This window comes from Leopardus geoffroyi, chromosome C2, assembly GCF_018350155.1.
Source record: "Leopardus geoffroyi isolate Oge1 chromosome C2, O.geoffroyi_Oge1_pat1.0, whole genome shotgun sequence".
NCBI lineage: Eukaryota > Metazoa > Chordata > Mammalia > Carnivora > Felidae > Leopardus > Leopardus geoffroyi.
The window spans coordinates 147,669,126-147,690,072 of NC_059333.1; the positions used below are offsets into that span (position 1 = coordinate 147,669,126).

The window sequence follows — 20,947 nt, forward strand, 5'->3', positions numbered from 1 at the left end:
TGCTCAATAAAAATGTCCTCAGTGAATGAAACGTATTCTTATCTCATGGGGTTCGGAAGGGCGTCTTAGGAGCCATGTGCTGCCTGAAGACTAAATTTCGTGCTGGATTTTTTCTTTCCCTGAGAAGAGAGTCTCTAGCCTCAGAGTCTCAAAGGAATTTGTGGCTGAAAGGAGTCGAAGGACCAGGGGCACAGACATTTCAATTTAACAAGCATCATTACAGGTTTCTTCAAACAATGAAGAACTTCATGCACAGCTTATTTGCTAAAACAGGAACGTGCGATCCACAAGTGGCGTGGTTACACTCTTCTTGCTTCAGAATCCCTAGCAGAATCCAGAGATTTGCCTTGGGAATGTTTAGGAGCGGTATTTGGAAGAGGCAGCACTATTATCCCTACTGTCTGTGAGCCAAAACACAGGGGAGAACAAACAAAAATGTGTTTTCACAGGTTTGGAGCCAACTCTAATATTCACTCAAAGCTGAAAATAAAAATATACGTAAGGCGCCCCTCCTCCCCCCACGCATCACGTGTAAAGATCCAGGTGTGTCCCATCTAGCCCGTGACCTTGGCCCCACTGGGAAATTACCAGGCCCTGGTCCCAAAATAACAAAACCTATCCCTCTTTACCACCCAAGCACCCACTCACCCTCAACTGCAAAACAAACTAAAAACAGGTCCACACACAAAATCATCCTCAAGTATACAGACATCCCCACGGAAGAGCCGAGCTCCATCAAATGTACGACGTGGCTTACCTTCCCCTATCATGGAGACCCCCACGGACATGCCCATGAACTTGCTTTTGGTCCATATGTGAGTGTTGACGCACAGTCTCTTCTCCTTGCACTCACAGTAGAAGCAGGAGATGGGCGGGTGATGGGACACCTGCTCAGCCACGAACCTCAGTTTGTAGCTTTTGGAAGGGTCCTCGGCCATCGGGTGTTCGTGGCTAGCAGGAGAGTGGGGAGCAGTCCTCTTTGGCTTGACCCTGTCCTTGGGGACTTCCCAGGAGCAGTGAAACGTCTCACCGATGATGGGGTTATAGGGCTTCTTGGCCAAGGCCCCCTTGCGGCCCTCATGGAAGGCTGTGAGGTAATACTCCACAAAGCAAATGACTCTCTCCTCTGGTGTGGCTCCGGCAGTGATGGCCAGCAGCAGGTCCGGGTGCGCCATGAAGTCTGCATACATCTCCAGCAAGGATCGCTTCTCCAGGATGAACGTGGGAAGCACCACCTAAATGCAGAAGGGGACAAAGTCAGACAGGAGTCCCTGTGACTGCATGAGAAAGGCTGCAGCCGCCATCCGCAAAGCCATCACGGCCTAAGCCAGGGAACAGTTTCTTTTGATTCATGTAGGAACAACAAGCCAGGGGAAACGACGTCAGAGAAATGAGACGTGGCCGCGGTGACGGCACATTGCCCACCCACCATCGCGGACAAGACGGTTCTGACAGGCTTTCTCTCTGCTCCTCTGGACCTGAACAGCGGTCTCTGCCTCCCTCTCCACCACGGCCACGCAAAACCCTCTTTTACTCCTCGTTACTTAGACCCGTGAGGAAGGGAGCTCGGAAGGGCTTTTTTCTTTGCTTCCCGACATCGGGCACAACGAAGGGGGGTGCTCAGTGCCTCCCCACAAACAGGGATACTGGGTGCTTGTTGGCACCTCATCAAACGGGGTCCAAGTAGACCAGCACATAGCATCCCTAAGAGTGGCTTCTGGAGACCTTGGTTGAAAGAGTAGCGTATAAATCCCGACACGATCAAGGCAGAGCAGATCTCTGGGAGGCAAGGCCAATTAGCAAGCAAATGTTCCGAGAGCTGTCGTGGAGCAGAGGGGCCATTTATGGAGGCTGCCGTGCAAGGCTGGGCCAGAAGAAGTAAGCAGAAGTTACAAAGAAGTGGGCTGGCACTTACTACGGAATCTTCTGGTAAATGGACCAGCACAGCGGCCACTCCTGGGTCTGTTTTCAGCACCACTACTAAAGAGGAGGAGAGATCTGGATGGGACGAGACAAAGAGACTCCTCCTTGATCCAAAATGGACCCAGGCGGTCACTCAGGTGCCCATACAGCCCCAGGGAGGAGGTCGGTCAAAGCAAATGAAGGACATTCTGAAACCGGTCTGGAAAGCAGATCACTCGTTACTATCGCTGACATGTGGAACAGAGCAAGCCTGTCTCTCGTGCTCTACGGTGAACTTGACGTGACTTGGTTAGAAGGGTATCCGTATTCCACCCACGTGGCGGCCGGGCACAGCCCGGACGATCTCACATTCTCCTCCTCGTAGGGAGTCACAGGATTTTGAAGCCAGAGGGCTGGCCATGGCTCCTCCCTGCCTCCGAGAGAGACGGGGGTGGGGAGCCACACCGGTTCAAGGCCACAGGGCGGGCTTACGCTCCCTCCTTACGTGACTGCATCTGTCTTTCCTTCACATAGTACCCAGCTGAGAAAACATTCACTGACCACAAACAGCAGAAGGCTTACAGATCTGCCACCCTGCCCCCCCCTCAGTTGGCTCAGATGCTTCCCAGCAAAAGAAGGAGATACAATGGAAGCGAGATGTCCCGAGAGGAAGAGACAGACAGGCAGACAGGAGATCAAAGCACAGAAATTTCAGTGGCAACTGGAGAAAGCCCAGCCCACTGAGGAAGTAACACTGGCATCTTTATTAACGCTGTTCTTTCCGTTCCACACTATGCCAGAGGAAAGTTTATGTACACGTGTTAGGTAAAAAGCAGCCAGCTGGAAAGTTCAACACGTTACACAATCTTCGTGCCATAAAAAGACCCCAAATGGTACCATGTATTTCTTGGGGTCAGAACGGAGTGATTTTTACATTCTTTCCTCAGTATCTTTCTGCTTTGCTCTTACAATATACTGGAAGAAAAAAAACATTATTTAGGAGATAGCTATGCAAATTAATGGAGATGTTCTCGTTTTCTTTCAGCCAAAACTTGATGAAATTGAGAATCTGGCTGCTGGAGGACCTGAGCTGGCCACACGGAAAGTCCATTCTGGCTCAGATGCCACCGGTATTACCTCCTGTGTCTTTTGTGGGGACAGGTCCTCCGTCTGCTCTTCCAGTGGGGCTCTCGGGGGACCAGGCAGCCGCACTCTCCCCGTGGCCTCCCTCCAGGCAGGTGACCAATGGCAGAGTAAAGGGGAGGCAGAAGCTGCCCCAAACACTCATCATCGCTCCCTCTCCTGCCCCCAGAGCTGCCCAAAGTCTCCCCCGGGAGCTCCGCCAGACAGCCTGTGCAGGGACTGGGGATTTACGCAGCCCTGGAAAGACGCCCGATGAGGCCAAACCAACTAAAAAGGAAAAGAAGCCACAAATGTCTGCACCTCCAGGCCTTCCCCAAACGGCTCCATTTCCTGCCCGCTCCCTTCCCTGGCAGGACCCTGTAATCATGAGGGAACCGGGGAGGGAAAGGGCAGAATTACCAGGAGGGGGGTCAGCCCTGACAGACACAACTCCCGTGAAGGGGACTCCATGTCCCTGACTTGCACTTTTCTCTGCACCTGTGGACTGGGGTTTCTCTGGCCACAATTTCAGCTCTGGAGAAGGAGAATTCTCGAGTTTGTAGCCGAGATTGAAATTACAAGGAAAGAAGGGCGCCTGGGTGGCTCAGTAGGTTGAGCATCCAACTTCGGCGGAGGTCATGATCTCGCAGTCCTTGGGTTCAAGGTCCGTGTCAGGCCCTGTGCTGACAGCTCGGAGCCTGGAACCTGCTACGGATTCTGTGTCTCCCTCTCTCTCTGCCCGTCCCCTGCTCACGCTGTCTCTCTCAAAAATAAATAAACATTAAAAAAAAAAAAAAAGCAATTACAAGGAGAGAACTGCCCACAGTGGTTGCTCTCTCAGTATATATTTCTGAAAAGGGCGAGAATGTAAGGCAATTCCCCCAACTTAAGCATTTCTGAACTCTGGGGGCTAAGGGATTAAAACAAATCAATAGGAAAAAGAACTCCACTCATCACTCCAGATCACTTAACATCAGAACTGAAAGGGACCCTCAGGATGATGGAGTCTAATGCCATGGTCTCACAGGTGAGGGGACAGAGACGGGCAGTGGGGAGAGAAGGCACCACGCAGGAACCCTGGAGCTCCCAACTGCCACCCAAAGTTCTGCCCATTACCCGACACGTCATGATTATCTGCTTCGGGCCAACAGGAGCATTTTCTCTCCCTCAGTGGACTAGGGAGGTTAGAGTTCACTGGACAAACTGAGACCCCAAGCCACCTCATCTACTGTCATAAGCGGGGGGCAGGAAGTGGCACATGGGCCCCACTCCCTAGTCCATTCTACTCTTCCTGGAATGACTGGGCAATCCACCCATCCAAAAACTATCGTGAGTGTTAATTACCACCAGGAGGGAGACCATCGGCAGTTAAGAAATGCAAGCAGAGCGCCCCCGCCTGGAAGAGTGCAGCTACGACTTCCTAACTGGCCTTCCAACTTTCTGTCAGGCCCACCTTGATTTCTTCTCCACACCATCACCAGACCCATCTCTAGAATCTCTACAAGAGATAAATGAAGTCCAGCCTGGCCCTCACATCCCTCTAGTGGGACATTATCCCTCACTTTCTGCCCCCAGCCCTCCCCTTACAAGTACCTGTTCCCCCCTCCCCACCCCGCACACTCAGTCCTCTTTCCCTTTTCTGCCCTCCTCCTGCCTTGTCTAAGTGACAGACTGGAACTCCGCTCAAGGGTGACCTCCTCTGTGGAACTGTTTCTGACAGCCCCTGCTCCCGAGGCTAAACCAACAACCCCTCCTTCACACCCTCACCGCACCCCCACATGTCTCCCTCACGGCGTCGCCAATGCTCCTTGGGATGAAGAGCATTCCTGGGACAATCTGGGAAGTTTGTACCGTGGGCAGACACGCAATAGTATTGCATCAATGTTCCACTTCCCGGGTGTACCAAGTGCGATATTGCATCAATGTTCCACTTCCCGGGTATACCAAGTGCGACGTGTGGGAGAACGTCCTCGCCCTCGGGGGATACTCGGGGACAGAACCGTCACATCTGCCAACATACTCTGAAAACAGACATACGCTCATACACTCAGGTGGGTATATGGGGCTGCACAGCGAGAGAAGAGGAAGACAGAAGTCGAGAGAGTGGGAGAGAGGAGAGAAGGAAGAAGAAAGGCAAAGCAGCAAAATGTTAACAACCAGCGAACAGAGGCAAAGGTTACCTGAAGTCACCTGTACTATTTGTAGCGCTCTCATAGACCAGAAAAGAGGCAAAAAGGCAGAGGGAAAAGAGAAAAGGCTCTACTGGGGATGCAGGATCTGACAACTGATCCAAAAAGATTTTGTTTTTAATCTGAAAGAGAGAGAGCATGAATCGGGGAGAGGGGCAGGGGGAGAGAGAGAAGCTTAAGCAGGATCCATGCTCAGAGTGGATCCGGATGCGGGGCTCTATCCCACGACCCTGGGATCCTGACCTGAGCTGAAATCAAGAGTCGGCTGAGAAATCAAGAGTCGGATGCTCAACCAGCTGAGCCACTCAGGTGCCCCAGAACTTATCAATTTTCAGAGACAACCCTCCCAGAACTGTAGACCCAGGGAATGTGGTCTCCCAGGCAACAGCAAATCCAACCCACTAGGTATATATTCTCCACTTGGAAATGATGCTGCTGCTTTGTCAGATCTGGAAAAAGCAGAATACCTGGAAAGATGGAAGAAAATGGACTGGGAGTGGGATGACCATTTCTTCTTCTGTCGCCTATCGGTCTGTCTTTTTGGTGCTTTGCACAGAATATCAGATCAATGGCTTTCAAAACCAGCATCCTGAACGTTTTGGGCAGGGTAACATACTTTTCGTTAAAGCCGATTTCTATCTCTCATACGATCTCCCTGCCTTGTGTGCGTGCCTTTGCAAATAAGTCACTTAATCATCTGTTCCTTGGGCAATGGACACTGGAGGTACAGAGCCAAGAAGCGGTGAGTGCTAATTGGGCTGTCTGCCTCCAATGGAGACGTGACTGATGGCCCAGCTGTTCAGACCGACAGCATCCAAATGGCTGAAATCCCTACTGCAGATTTATCGAGCCATCAATAAGGGCTGCCTTTTCTTCCATTAACATAATTAAGACAATGAACGACTCTGGGGAAAGAAAAAAAAAAAAAGCAAAGATCTGCATTCGGGACTCGGAAAACAATTAATTACGTTTAAAGTTGCATCAATCTAGAAGTAAGTAACTAATCTTCAGGTTGGGCTCTTAGAACTTTGAAATAATTGATCGCCCATTGAGAAAGAGGGCCCCCAGAAAGAGTGAGAGTCCCTTCCCCCTAACAGAGGAACACAGAAGGTTTCTGCAAAGCAAGGCCAAGGGCAGGTGCAATTTTCTCCAAAGAAACATCAGTTAACTTAATAACCTTGAGAATCATCTACAAAACACTCTGTCCGTAGACTGGCAGACCCACCTGGTGCCAACAAGCAGGCACAGAGAGGCTGAAACTACCCACCGAGATTGATCTATGTACTCCTTTAAGGGGATGTACACAAAAATCCAAGCTTACAAAGTAAAGCTTACATAATTCATACTGGCAGAGATTTCTTTACTTAGCCAACGGGATGCTCCCCTGGCTTTCCTTAAAGTGCCGGCTCCCTTCACATGATCTCACAGTGCTCGGAACATCGGGAAAGGCATTCGTTAAAACTTCAACTGGATGGGAAGAGTTTGAAATAAAATTTTACTTCTTCCAAGAAGATATTTACTACATAGAGGGAGAAGCATCTGCGAAAGTCAACTCCTGTGTTCCCTCCGAGTCCCAGATGTTGGCTTGCGCTAGGGAATGGGAAGCCGTGAGCGGACGCTCATCTCTGGGCGGCTACCGTCATGTCTACTTGGGCAAGGTCATCTCTCCAAGACTCAATTCCTCTGCTGTAAAATGGGAGACATAAGAATACCAACCTTCTAGGTTTTTGTGAGGATTACACGACAGTGCAAAGTCAGCCCAGTGCCCACCGAGCACACAGTACAGGTTCATTCTGCTGGTGGCTGTTGTAATCAGCGATCATCTACTTCACCTAGAGACCAGGGGAAGCTAAGAACAGTGTGGATCAGACAAAAACTTGTCACAAAATATTTCAGTGACAAAGCTGAAGCCAAAGTCTCAATGACCAGAGCAACCCTTGGGACCGCCTCTGATGCTTCTGCAAACACTGAATTATCGGAGCAAAAGGAGAAATAACTGTGTAAAGCAGGGAAAGTGTGGTAAGAGCGTATGAATGTTTCCAACTTAAGCCATATGTGGAACTCAAGCCAGGCACCGTGCTTTGGGCTTCACGTGATCTTGTTTGGTCTCCTGAATAACTGTGAGCAGGTATGACAATTCCATTTTACAGATGAGAAAACTCCAGCCCAGAAAGGCCAAATAAGTAGGGAGCCGGAATGAGAACCAGTTCTGCTGGGTCAAGGCCTGTGCTGGATCCCTCACTGTCCCCAGGAGGCCAGAAGGCTCGCCCTCACTCACTGGAAGTCTTCCTAGAAAAGCAGGGCTGACGAGCTCCTGCCAATAACATAGGCAGGAAGTGTGGGCAGGACACACGCTGCCTCCCTCCAGACACAGATTCACACCGACAGGAAGCCAGGTTACTGCTGGGTTTTCTACGAAAAGGCAAGCATCTCAGGACAGCAAGTGGGCTTTACTTGACAGCATATTAAATACAAGATTTGGAGAGAAGAGCCAAAGGCATCGGGAAGTGGACGCAACACTTGCGGGAAGAGAACACCGAGTACCCACAGCTGCGCTGGGTTCAGCTCCAGGGTAAACCCAGGCCCTTCGGACCCTTCTCACAAAAGTCGCCCCCTCTGAAGGAGGAGCTCAAGCACAGCAACACTCATCTTTTTGCAAACATGACTGAACCTGGCAATGTGGCCAGGAGAAAACCCGAGGGTGCCTGGGTGGCTCAGATGGTTGAGCGTCCGACTCTTGATTTCAGCTCAAATCACGGTCTCGTGGTTCATGAGCTCGAGCCCCCCATCGTGCTCTGTGCTGGGCGTGGAGCCTGCTTGGGATTCTCCTCCTCGCTCCCTCCCTCTCCCTCTCTCCCACCACCCCTCCCCCACTCGCATGTGTGCGCTCTCAAAAAACCCCCAAAAACAAACAAAACAAAAAGGAGAAAACCTGTACATTCGAAGATGTCTACCATCTCATTATAGGATCCAGAAGCAGCCGAGAGACATGTGACCAGTCACACCAGTTGAGGAGGGCCCTGACAATGTGCCAAGTTGGTGGAAGGTCAGGCAGCTGTCGTAGACGACACGGCTGATGACAGCGTTCGCTTCCTCCCACGTGCCGGTGAGCACACGGCTGTTTGCTGTAGGGGGTCTGTCATACGCAGGGTCAACGGACTACACCAGTGCGCTAAATCACCACCTGGTTTTACAAATAGTTCTACCGGAACAATTCAAGCGATTCTTGGAGAATTCACCGAAGTCTAAGAACTGTGCGGGCAAGCTTCTCTCTCAAAGTGAGAACCCTGTCCACCATAATTGCTGGTGTAAGCAGAAAGTTAGAGGTCCCTGGAAAAATAAAAAGGAGACGTAGCTTTCTTGATATAAAAACAGTCGTTTTAGGCGCCCCCACCGCCACCTTGTGAAAGGAGGTAAGAACCAACAGCTGCTATCGGGCGAAGAAGAGACAGTCTTATCAGAGACAATAAATCAGTGGTAAATCTCCCAGTGCTGATTCAGAAGACGGACTTGATGCACACTCTTGAGTCATCTTTCCTCTGCCAGACCGAGTGGAGTCCGAGACCTAGGGATGCTGACCCTTGCCGGCCCCCCTGACCTTGACCTGAACTCTGTCACCTTAAGATGACTTCTGCCCCAATTCCACGCTGTATTCCCCACTGTGCAAGTTCCTTCGTGAATACGTATCACCCTTAGCTTTAAACTTCCCCCATTTTGTTGTTTAGGGAGACACTGCTTTGGGAAAGATCCCTGGTGTTCTCTTTTATCTGTTGCAAGTAAAATCCTTCTTCTTCCTCGTCTTTGGCTTGGCTGTCTTCTGGCTCGACACCCACGGAGAGGTGAGCCCAGTTTCAGGTAACAATGGGATATGCATCGTTTATCTTCAGGGTCAGGGACCTCATCGCCTGAGGAGAGCCCAATCCTCCCTCTCTTTGCCTTGCACTTTTTAAGTTTTTTAAATTTATTTTTATTTAGAGAGGAGCGCGTGCACACGCACGAGCAGGGGACAGGTGGAGAGAGAGAGAATCCCCAGCAGATTCTGCACTGCAGCGTGGAGTCCGATGCGGGGCTTGAACCCACAAACCGAGAGATCTGATGATGACCTGAGCCGAAACCAAGAGTCGGACGCTTAACCGACTGAGCCACCCAGGCACCCCTACCTTGCACTATTTTAACCACAGTCGGTACCCTCAAAACTCCCACCTACTCTATGGAATCAGCTATGCCGTCAGGAAAGGTTCAAAATCCGCTGTTGGAGATGATCTCCCTCCTGCCTGATCCTGTAAAACTGGGGTTTAGACTAACCACTCTCCTTCCCAGAGGAATCCCCGTAGGTCACAAATCGGCACACCCTAGACCTCGTTGCTATCCGTAACTACCACCGTCCTCCATATCTCAGTTTGAAGCATTCCTCTCTCCACCCATTACTCCTGAGGTCCCACCTCACTCTCTCATCCCAGCGCCTCCAAGACTGACAGCCTGTTGACCCTCTTCTGTCCACCACTTTCTCGCAGCCTCCCTTCCAGCCACAGCTTCCTGGAGGGAAGGACAACACGCTGAATGGTCTCTCTTTCCATCCGTGACCGAGCAACCTTAAGTGCCCCGTGGTAGCATGTGGCCACCCTCCTAACCTTCTAGATCTCCCTGAAACGAACACCCTTTTACTGCCGTCCCCCACCCCACTTCCAATCCCTCTCAAGCCTCCCTTTTCCTCGTGTCTCCCTTGCTTCTTTTGTCACCAGGAGAAGCGAAGCCGTCCACGGAGAGCTGCACACGATCGCCGCAGCACCTACTGTGCACCAGGCTGTGCTCGGAACCCCTCGCACACCGGCTGCATGTGCACAGGAGCAGCCCCGTGGAAGGCACAGCTGCCCCTAGCTCACAGGAGAGAAACTGAGGCAGCCAGGTTAGGGAAGTCGGCTAGGGTGCAGCCAAACCACCTGGTTAACCCTGGCTCTCCCGCCCCTTTCCCGGTGTCTGTGCCCCGGGGTTCTGTACCATCCCGTCAAAGGGTGATCCTCTGCCCACGCTCTGGGCCCCACGCCCTCTGGCTCCTCAGGTCCCTGCGGCCACCCCGCCCCTCCCCCTCCCGCTCCTGTCCACTCCCACTAGCACCCAGACATCTTCAGAAACCAAGCCTCCCAATTCCAGGTCTGCCTCCAGCCTGCACCCAACCTTCTGCTCCCTTTTTACTATACAAAAGCTCTTGGAACAGCATCTTTACTCCCGGCTAGCCCTGTTCTTCCTATTCTCCCTCGAACCCACCCCATCAGACCCTGACAAAAACAAACGATGGTCCCTTCCCAGGCCTGACCCTTCTCGACGCCTCCACAGCAGATCCACACAGCCCATGGCTCCTTTCTCCTGGAAGGACCCTCTTCCTGTAGCTTCCATGACATCACACTCCTGGTTTCTGTCCTAGCTCACGGGCTCACCCTTCTCAACCTCCTTTCCTGGATCCTTCTCATGTCCCCAGTCTCTGTATATTGGGGTGTCACATGACTCATCCCTGCATCTCTACTCACTTCCTAGAGGAACCCATTCCCAACTCCTGGCCTCAAATGCATTCGGTTCCTTATTTGTTCTCAAACTTATACCTGAACCTCATCCATAAGCCCCAGACTTCTATACCAACTGCCTACACATCCTCTCTCCTTGGAAGCCTAATGAATGGACATCTCAGACCTAAGAGAGCCACGATAGATTTGTGATGTCCCCCAACATCTTCCCATGGTCTTCCCCTTCTCCGTAAAGGGCGGTGGTCATGAGAGGCCCTGGTGGCCTCCAATGAACCACAGCTCCAGCTCCTGGAATGCACACTTGCTTTGACCAGTACAGGGGAAGTGACACTGTGCCACTTTGGAGGCTTGGGTTTTATTGCTTATTTATTTATTTTGAGAGAGACAGGGAGGGGCAGAGGCAGAGAGGGAGAGAGAGAGAGAATCCCAAGCAGGCTCTGCATTGTCAGTGCTGAGCCCGAAGTAGGGCTCGAACTTACGAACCATGAGATCATGACCTGAGCCGAAATGAAGAGTCGGACACTCAACTGACTGAGCTACCCAGGCGCCCCCAGGAGTCTAAGTTTTAAAAAGGCTTATCAGCTTCACTCTTGTCCTCACGGGAACTTTGAGCCACCGTGTAAGACGTCTGGCTTCCCAGCTAGACAGACCATGTAAGAGGGATACAAGGAGAGAGAGAGAGAGAAACAGAGACATCCTAAGACTTCATGGAGAGAGAGAAGCCCAGCTGTCCCAGCCAAGTCCAGCCCACAACCAACCGGCCAACTGACAAGAGACACACGAGCGACCTTTGGTAAGACCGACAGCAGAACTGCCCAGCTGAGCCCAGCTCAGATGGTGTGACTCTGAACAAACAAAATGGTGATTTTCAGCCACTACATTTGAGGTGGTTAATCCCTCAGCAGTGGGTAACCGAAACAAAGGGCAGCTCTAGCTTTTCTTATTCCGGCTGCTCAGAGAGCAGCCTTAAAAGTCATTCCTTATTCCTCTTTCCCTCGCACTCCACATCCAATCCACATGCAGTCGGCACATCCATACCCTATTGGGACATCTGCCACTCCGCCATCATCTCTCACCTCCTCCCCGTTTCTACTCTTTCCCCTGCTGCCCGCACCCCACTCCTCGCCCTGCCCCAGTTTACCTTCCAACCCAAGAGTCAAAATAATCCTTTAAAAGTCCATGCATTCCTTTGCTCAAAACTCTCCACCACGCCACTCAGAGAAACATCCCAAGTCCTTACAGCGTCCTAGGAAGCACCCACCCCCACCCCGGCCCCAGCCCTCCTGTCTTGCCAACTTCCTTTCCTGCCAACTGGGGCATTCTGATTCGATCACACTGGCGTCCCTGCTTACCCTCAACATGCCAGACAAGGGCCATCACGGGCATTCTTCACCCGCTGTCCCCTCTGGCCAGAACAGACTGCCATACGCCATCTCCTGCTGACCTCCTCACCCGAATCTCGTCTCTACTCCAGTGTCACCTGGGAGAATCCACCCTGAGCAGCATCTCTAGGGGGGCGTATCCCCACCTCCACTGCCGGGCTCTGCTTCTCTGCACTACTCTTCCCACTTCTGTACTCTTTTCTTCTCTCTCGTTTGCCGCCTGCCTCCTTCCGTTATCACCCCAGCTCTAGGAGGGTGTGGAATCGGAACGTTTTGTTCACTGCCGCATTCTCGGCATCTAGAACGCTACCTGGCAGGTAGGCTGCTCAACGAATATGCGAGCACAGGTGCTACTAAATGTTGTCTTTCATGTTCCCGAAAACTAGGTTGAAAAGGTTGGATACTGCCAAGCTCCAAACTGTATCCCGGGGCCCCGCTCCCTGGAGCCCAGGTTGGAGCAGAGCAGCTCCTGAACACGACGTGGCATGTCTCACCAGCTTCATACCCTCCAAAGCTTTCCCGTTGCCCTCAGGATCGGGTTCACCCTTCACGTGACCCACAAGTCCCCGCAGGATCTGACGCCACCACCCGCTCCAGGTTCAACGGTGCCACTCACCAGCACGTGCTGCACTCTGGCCACACCGCCTTATGCTCGGCAGCTTTGCCCATGCTGTTCCCTCCACCAGGAACGCCCTTCCTCTCACTCCTTCCACTAATGCCCACTCATCCTTCAGGCTCAACCTAAATGTCCCTAACTCAAAGAGCCCTCCTGTGGCCCACCATCTTTCTGTGGGTCCTCCTTTCTCCGTCTCCTTTCCAGGCTACCCGTGATTTGTGGGCATGCAGCAGGTGACACAGCGGAGGTACTCACCGGCAACCCGGGGTTACGGAAGCCCGGCCGAGGAAGGAGGGCGCACAGGAGTGCTTCCAGAGGCAGGACCAGCCGCATGTTTTGTGGGGCAAAGTGAAAAATGAAAATGGAAGTCCCCTTCTTCATAACTCTTAAGAATTTCAAGAGAGCAACAGCAGAACCTTCAATCCAGCATGGGATGCCTCTGGGCATGGGGGGCTGTGGGACTCCACTGGTCACACGTCCACGAAACCGGCCCTGTCTGGTGGCCACCGTTCATTAACTAAGGCAAAATGCGGCACCAGATGCCCACGCGTGTCGGTGACTTGTGGACGTGTCAATACTTCCCTCTTCCTGGAAGATGGAGCGATACAGTTGTTTCATGGAGAGGGACCAGAGCTCCATTCTGGAGCCAAAGAAGATTTAATCTGCCTGCTCATCGGAGGCTCCGTTCAGGCTAAGTGCTTCCATTGCCAAGTTAGCACGAGCTTAACTTAATGGCACGGGCAAACGTCAAGAAGAGAAAAGGCGACAATAAGGAAAGAGGGCCTTTCGTCAACCTTTCTCTGATGCAGTGGAAGGCGTACCTCTTCCTCTCACAAGCTCATCAAACCCTCCCTTGCTTTTTGAATAATAGCTTCTCCCCAGCAAAAAAGTGAATGAGCTATGGGCCAGAAAAGCTTTTCTCTCAAAGAGCCCACTGAGTAGTGGATAAACATAACATTTGCTCTTTTAGGAACGAACCATGGCTCCAGAAACGCACAGCAATTATATCCTAACAAAATAATAACAGAAGATGCACAGTTCCTAGGATTTATTTTTAAATAAAACAGCCGTCATGTGATATCTCTCAGACCCTCAACCTGCTGTCAGTCTCTTCGGCCTTTTATTGTATTATTCCACATCTGACCTGGACAATTTCAGCGACTCTGACGTTCTCTTTCCTATACCCTCCATGATTCTACATCGCTGTTTTACAAATATTTTTTTTAATATGATCCACAAGGAGAATATGTTTTACGTTGTGACCTACTACACGTGTCAACCGAACTAAGATAAAAATTTCATGTGCAGCGCGCGCTGAGATTTTCCGTCGTATTTGATTTCATTTTTTAGAAGTGATCATCTGACCCTCTACATTGGTTTTATAACCGACTAAATGGGCCACGACCCACAGTTTGGAAATGTGGTTTTAGATCATGCCGGTGTAATTACCCACATTCCTTCCACCAGATCTTAACTCAAGCTCTGCTCAAGTGTCTATGAATCCACAAGAATAAAAGCAGTAGCTTTTTAAAAGGCAAGCATTTAAATGATCCCTCTAGTAAAAAGGACAGGAGCATTCTAGAGCTACAAGGCTGAAATGTAGGGAATCAGGCAGGATAATGCAGAACAGGTCCTCACAGCTTGACGGGCAGATCGAAGAAGAGGGCGGAGAGCGGCCAAGGCAGGGAACCTTCTGAGGTCAGGCCTCCCCAGTGTGAAGCCACTGTTTTGTTTAAAGTGCCACTTTTCCCCAGAATATCAGACACACTCACATTCAAACACAGAAAAACACTGTGCAGAAAAGGCTTTTCTGTCATCTTTGAAGCTCCCAACTCCTCTGCATCTTGTCATCTTCCTCTTCAAAGAATCTCCCCCCCCCCCCCCCCCCCCCCCCCCCCCCCCCCCCCCCCACCCCCCCCCCCCGTTCTCTGGAATCCAGACCATTCGTGACAGCCAAACAAACCAACTACCCTCAAGGCGGCTTCCCTGGGTGATGCCTTCAGTGGTGTTGACCCTCTCCAGTATGTCCACATTCATCTGGCTGGCCTTCAGGTTCTAGAACCTCCATTCCCCAGCCCACCACGCGTCTCTTCCCAGTAGCTGTCCCTCTACAGCCCTGCTCACTCCCTCTCATTTCACTACACGCTTCCAGGGAGGCAACAGGATTCAGTATCTGGCTAGAAATGCAACCAGCTGGGCACCCCGGCCCTATGCCACCGTATAACCCTTCAGCCATGTACAAACTTGCTTTCCCTGCTTGCCTCCAGAAGGAAGCTCCCGCTCAGGGTGAGGGAGGATCTCTATGGGCCCATCAACTCAACCATCAGTAATCAGGACACTGGGTTCTCCTGACTCCGTCCCTCAGGAAGAATCCTGGCCGAGCGCAGCACCAGGGAGAGTCAGCTGCCCTTCTGCCAAACAGCAGGTCTGTTTCTCTGCAGGTGGATCGTGGGATCTGAATCCCCAACAAGTTTGCCGTTGGGGACTAGCTGTCAAAGCTAACGCCAGCTGGCGGCAGGCTGTGGCCAGGCGCACAGTGGCCTCACTCCTGGGTCCGCCATTTTCCTTCCCCCTGTCGTTCTGTGGCCAACAGGCCGCATCTGTCTCTACACCTTTAATTTTTTCTGGAACACAGCAGGAAACCAAGAAGTCCTACATTGAATTTTCCCTACCAACTCCTGTGCTTCCTCTCGTGCTCTCCCTGCCCTGCTAAAGCAGCAGCTTCTCGACGGAGTCAAATGCCAGGCTCACACTCTGAGATGAGTACTGATGTAAAACAACACATCCTTTCGCATCATAACTGGGATACCTGTGCCCGAGTGCCTTTCTGGCCTTTTCCCCACTCTGTTTTCCCAATCTCACCACGGCGAAGAGAATGAGAGCAGGGAAGGCTTTGGCGGGGGTGGGGGTGCGGGGTGAGGGAAGACAGAACCCAAGCCACTGGCCGCAGACCCAGTGGGATGCGCCAACCTACCTTGGTCAGATCCATTCCCAGTTTGAGCTGTGAAATGAGATGAAGAATTATACTACGCTGATCCTCCATGGCACCCAATTCTGTCTCTTCTTTGTCTTCAGTGTCACTGTTCTCATCTTCGGACAAAACCAGTTCAGGGCCCGAGTTTGGCTAAAACAAGATCATCGATACAAATCACCAGCTGGTCCAGCAGAAGTCAGAAGCACAGCACAGGGACCCATAGGCTCAGCAACGACAGAAGGAGCTCAACCCTGCCCCAGAAAGAGTTTCTCTGTGAACCAGTGCTATTAGCCATATGGGGTGACAGAGGGACCCTTTCCGGGGGTGTGGGCCCTTTGGGCGAGGCCGCCCACCGCACACCCGTTCATTTTCCCCACCATGCGCCCTATCCGTAAACTTTCCGACCTAAGGACCTTACCCAACAACAACAACAACAAAAGTTTTCTGCTCAAGAAGCTACATGGGTCTGAGCTCCCTTACTTGGACTATTCCCATACGATATTCTATTAACTTGCACAACCCAGAACACCTTATATCTAATGTAAACTTTTCTGTTTCATAAGCAAAAGGCAGATGCTCCTGGAATTGACTGAAATTACCTTAGTGACGAGAAAATTTACTCTGAGACTGTTTCTACTCACATCACTTAATATCGCTGCGGCAAGTGTGAAAAAAAAAAAAAGAAAAGAAAAAAGTCTCAGAGCTGGCATTAATTCAGGAAGGGTGACAAAAATAAAAATTTAAGGAGAAATACCAAAATTTTACAATGCTCACATTTGTGCTCTCCAACAGACCCTGCTTTTCCTCAATGCAAGTTCATTCATTCCATTGCTGGATTCCGATTTTTCAAATTGCGTAGGAAACAGGCAAGTGGCGAGCGGAATGTGCAAGAGGGCTGAGCACCACATTTTCCAAGTCCCAGACATCAAGAACTCTGGCTATAATGGATAGTTGTCCTTGGAATTCTACTGAAAGAGGTAAGTTTAATTCCCCTTTCCACATTTACCTGTGTTCTTACGCTGCTTGTCCATACATAAGCCGATGCACTCCGCAAACACATTACACAACTGTTTCTAATTACCGATGACAGGTCAGGCCAATACACTTAGTAGACACAAATGCAGCAGCTCAAGGTATTTAATATAAATAGACACAGACTTGCCCATACGTCTCTGCAAAAAGTAATGATTTATCAACTCCATTAGGCCCCTCTCCTTTTATCTAAAGGCACTTCCAACACCCAAAGGTTATCTTATAGTGATCGAGGTGGCTGTAACTGACCCACCTGACCTACATGTGCTGGCCATTCCTTACCGACACTCCACGGAGAAAACACGATGCTCTTCTCCCCTGGGGTAGGCATTTGAACATTTTCCCATTGAAATAGACATTTTTCTACAGACATACTTCTCAAGTTATTCTCAGTCACCTCTGAACACCCCCAATTCTGGAGAGACCACTGGGGAGACCTGAATGAAGCCCACGGCGGTAGGCTCTCCCCCCACCAAGAAGAGGTGCGTTTTCCTCCACCGTGTGCCTTGTTCTCCAGTCTCATCGCAATGCGTGTTGTTTTGACGTCCCTGGAAAATTGTTTTGTTGGGAATATGCTGAAATAACTGGGGACCCTGCCCCCCATCCTGCTCCAGAAAGGACTAGCCAGATGAAGTCGGTGGGGACTGGGCTGCCTTGATTCTAACGCTGGGAAGTCGGAGAAGGAGGGGCTCCGGAGGCCACCCTGCCTCTCCTCTAGCTTCACCTCCTGGACACCCATCTGCTGTGCTTCCGTGCCAGCCACTGCCAAGGCCGCTGAGCCAGAATGGCTGAAAGGCCAGGAAAAGCAGGGCCACCCTCCCACCAGCCTGCCCCTCCTGACCCTTCGTTCTCCCTCCTCTGGATTTCAGTTTGGGAACGTAGGCCTGTCTCATTGCGCTGGGAGTCTACGGTTCCAATCAGACGCCACTGAAGTCAGAAAGCCCAGACGCCATCCCTCCCCATGGCAAAGGTGCTGCGGTCGCTACTTCCTTCGTGGTGACCTGGTGGGCAGTGGGAAGTTATTAGCAGATTTCCCCTCAATGCAGGGGCGCCTGGAGGAGAAGAGGACAGCACCCCGGGCATCTTGATTTGGGAGGAAAAAGGACAATCAAAACCAAATCAAGCTACCAGCATGCACCCTCTGGGGGAAGCGGGGACGGCGGCATGCAAAGCCCTTAAACGTCTCAACAGGAGAGGTAGCTGCATCTCGAGTGCAATCGCTCCTGCTTGGAATTGAACGCGGTACTGAACGCAGTCCGCACAAATCATTTGCTCAAGTGAGGCTGCCAGAAGCTTGATGAGGCAAAGGATGATCCCTTCCTCTGAAAGTGTGATTTCCCATTTGTGCACACACCAGCACACGGGGAAAGCTCCATCCTCCCCACGCGACGCGCCGCACCCGGTGCACCGCGTTCAGAGACGACCCGGGACCACACTCCCTCCTGCTGCCTGCCATGCTCAGAAATTAGACCCAGCTTGTCCCCGACTTCCGGCAGCCAGGAAATCTTTCTATGAGATCCTGCCACGAGATACTAAGTACATGCATCAGTGTGCGCACAAACCTCTCCAGCTCCTCCTACTTCAATCCACAGGACATTTCCTCTGTGGCTGGTGATGCCTCTCACAGAGACACTGGCTATGGGAGAGAGAATTAAGGCTGGTGCAGGAGCCCCAGAAGCGGACTCACTCCGGGGGGAATGGAGGCCAGAGCTCGTGGGGGCCCTCAAGTCCTGCCAAGGGGAGAAAAGCCATGAGGAGTCTGACACACATCATTGGCTTGGATCCTCAGCCAACTGCCTAAGCTTAACCGAGGATCCAGCCATAGTTTTCTCTCCCAGAACTCCTGGGAATATGCCTGTTTTCTTACGGTAGGATTTGCAAAACCCTCTCCCACTCAAACTCAAGTGAATAATCAGGGTTTAAGAAAAAAAAAAAGGAGGCGCCTGGGTGGCTCCGTCGGTTGAGCGTCCGACTTCGGCTCAGGTCATGATCTCACAGCTTGTGAGTTCGAGCCCCGGGTCAGGTTCTGTGCTGGCAGCTCGGAGCCTGCAGCCTGCTTCAGATTCTGTGCCTCCCTCTCTCTCTGCCCCAACCCACTCACATTCTGTCTCTCTCTTAAAAATAAATAAACATCAAAAAATTTTTTCAACAACAAAAAAAAGGTGTTTGTTTTTTGTTTTTTTTTTTTTACCACCAACATTTATCATGTTGTTAATGAACATCTTAGAGGAAAGAAGGGCCTGATTCTACCCACAATGGAACGCAGTGTTTTGCAGAAAGGAAGACCACCCTCTGTTGGGTCCAAAATGGAGGCATGAGGAGAGAAGGTAGGAGTATCCAACTGGTCAACCCTGTTGGAAAGAGGTCGGCTGGCAATGTACATACAAATCTGCCAGCATCCACAAAGCAGCCACTGTCAACGGGCACCACCAAGAAATGCAGAATTTGAAGAACAAGGCTTCACTGGCATTTTAAAGGCTAAAAGACTTCTTCCCCTTTGGGGCCAAGAGTTTGTCAATTCTGTCTGCTGTGAAATCCAGTGTTTCTCAATCTCAGAAGAACAACTGACCCGGGCCATGGTTTTATAAATGCTGAGAAAGTTCCTAAGACTGAGCAAGAACAATCATCACATCCTGCCATCCCCCAGAGATCTTTGCAAATGAGCCAGCCCAGCCATAAAAACGTATGCCAACCTGAAGATAAAATGGAATCAGAATATGTCTTAAGGAGAAGCAGGCTTTGGAAAAATGAGGCTTTCAATAAAAACAAAAATAATGAGTCAATATTTCTACCACATGAGCACCTCAGGGCATATGATGCTACAAAAATGAAGTGACTCGTATCTATCAGCAAATAGAGGGAAGGACGAGTAAATGTGACAGACAGGAAAAAGCTTCCTGGCAGCAGGCTGGGGTTCGGGGACACTCCTCGGTGGCTGCAAAGGGACTTGTGCCCCCGAGCAAAGGTTCTTAATCTGGGCATTTTGGACATTCCTAAAAATATCTACCGCTACCTTTGATATTTGATACAAAAATTGTGTATCTGGACATTTTCTCAAGAGAGACGGCCCACGTTCTCCTTGGACTCTCAGGAGAGGATCTGCCCCTGGGCTGACCTCAGGCCTCTCAAGGAACGAGGGGCCTGAGACCCCGTAAGAGAGATGGACTCTCAGGATGGGACGCGTTCCAGTCAGAGACAGTCACAGGATCTGCAGCCATGTCACCACAGACCTCCGCTTCTCATCTGGCAACGGGCAACACATCCGTGAGGCGGCGGCCAAGGGCCAAAGCCAGAAGCAAAATCGTGACTTGGGTTAGGTTGACGTGGGTTGAACAAGCCTCCTCCAGGGGGACACCAGTGCAGAAGGGAACACTGAACTCTGCTCCCGCCTCTCCTTCTTACCCAAACTCTTAATTCTGCAATACAAATGCAAGTTCCAAGCAAGATGGAAATTCCAATCTATTTTATTCAATACACATATGTAACTGAACTACATTTTGAGTCAGTGCCAGGAAAAACCATGAAACAGACATTTATGTTCGAGGTCCATTCATTTCCCTGCCACGGGTCTCACTCCACCCCCACACCTGCACCCGCTCCCCTTCCTCAGACAAAGTGCATGCAACCCAGCCCTCTTTCTTCACGACAATCTCTCCTCCTTGCTTAACTGGCTCTCAGAGAGCTGAGGCCAACTTGAGTAGTTTGATCTACTAACATTCTCTTTATTTGTAAATGTCTAATAACCTAGTGTCTTAATGCAAAGGGCTGAATCCTTAGATTTGAGGCATTATGAGAGAAGCCTAGGTGGCTACATTATTCGACCTTTAAAGACGACTATTTACTCTTGAACGTGGATCAAGGCCACGCTACAGCCCTTAGATCGCCGACATGCAGGTAGGTGGGCTCTACTGTAACAAAGATTGAGATGGGCACCTGCTGCCATCTGTCGCCCAAATGAGTGCCCTAGAACAGGTATCCTTAAGTAAAGAATATCTTCATCAGAAAACATACCCACTGAGTTCAAGTGATCTGCAGCTCTCCTAAAAGTCTGCCCGACCAAGGACAGAAAATACAGGCAGCTAGACAACGCCATCAAATTCTATTCCATCAGCAAGCATGTTGCAGCCCAACATTTTGAGAGGCTGGCATCTCTCCCCCCACACTGTTACCTAGGCACAGGGTAAACTGAGTCAGACCCAAGAACCTTGGTA

General features: G+C 50.9%; 1 protein-coding gene across 3 annotated transcripts in view; it reads right to left on the minus strand.

The window, feature by feature from the left end:
* Positions 1–20,947, minus strand: part of OSBPL10 (oxysterol binding protein like 10) — a 313,648-nt gene that overhangs the window by 20,154 nt on the left and 272,547 nt on the right. For 2 of the 3 annotated variants that reach the window (XM_045436421.1, XM_045436419.1), the window contains 2 exons: positions 15,705–15,854; positions 758–1,235 (listed from right to left, as the gene is read on the minus strand). In XM_045436421.1, the coding sequence (XP_045292377.1) occupies positions 758–1,235; positions 15,705–15,854 (628 nt within the window). The remainder of the gene's footprint in view (positions 1–757; positions 1,236–15,704; positions 15,855–20,947) is intronic. The other variant, XM_045436420.1, reaches the window with a different exon arrangement.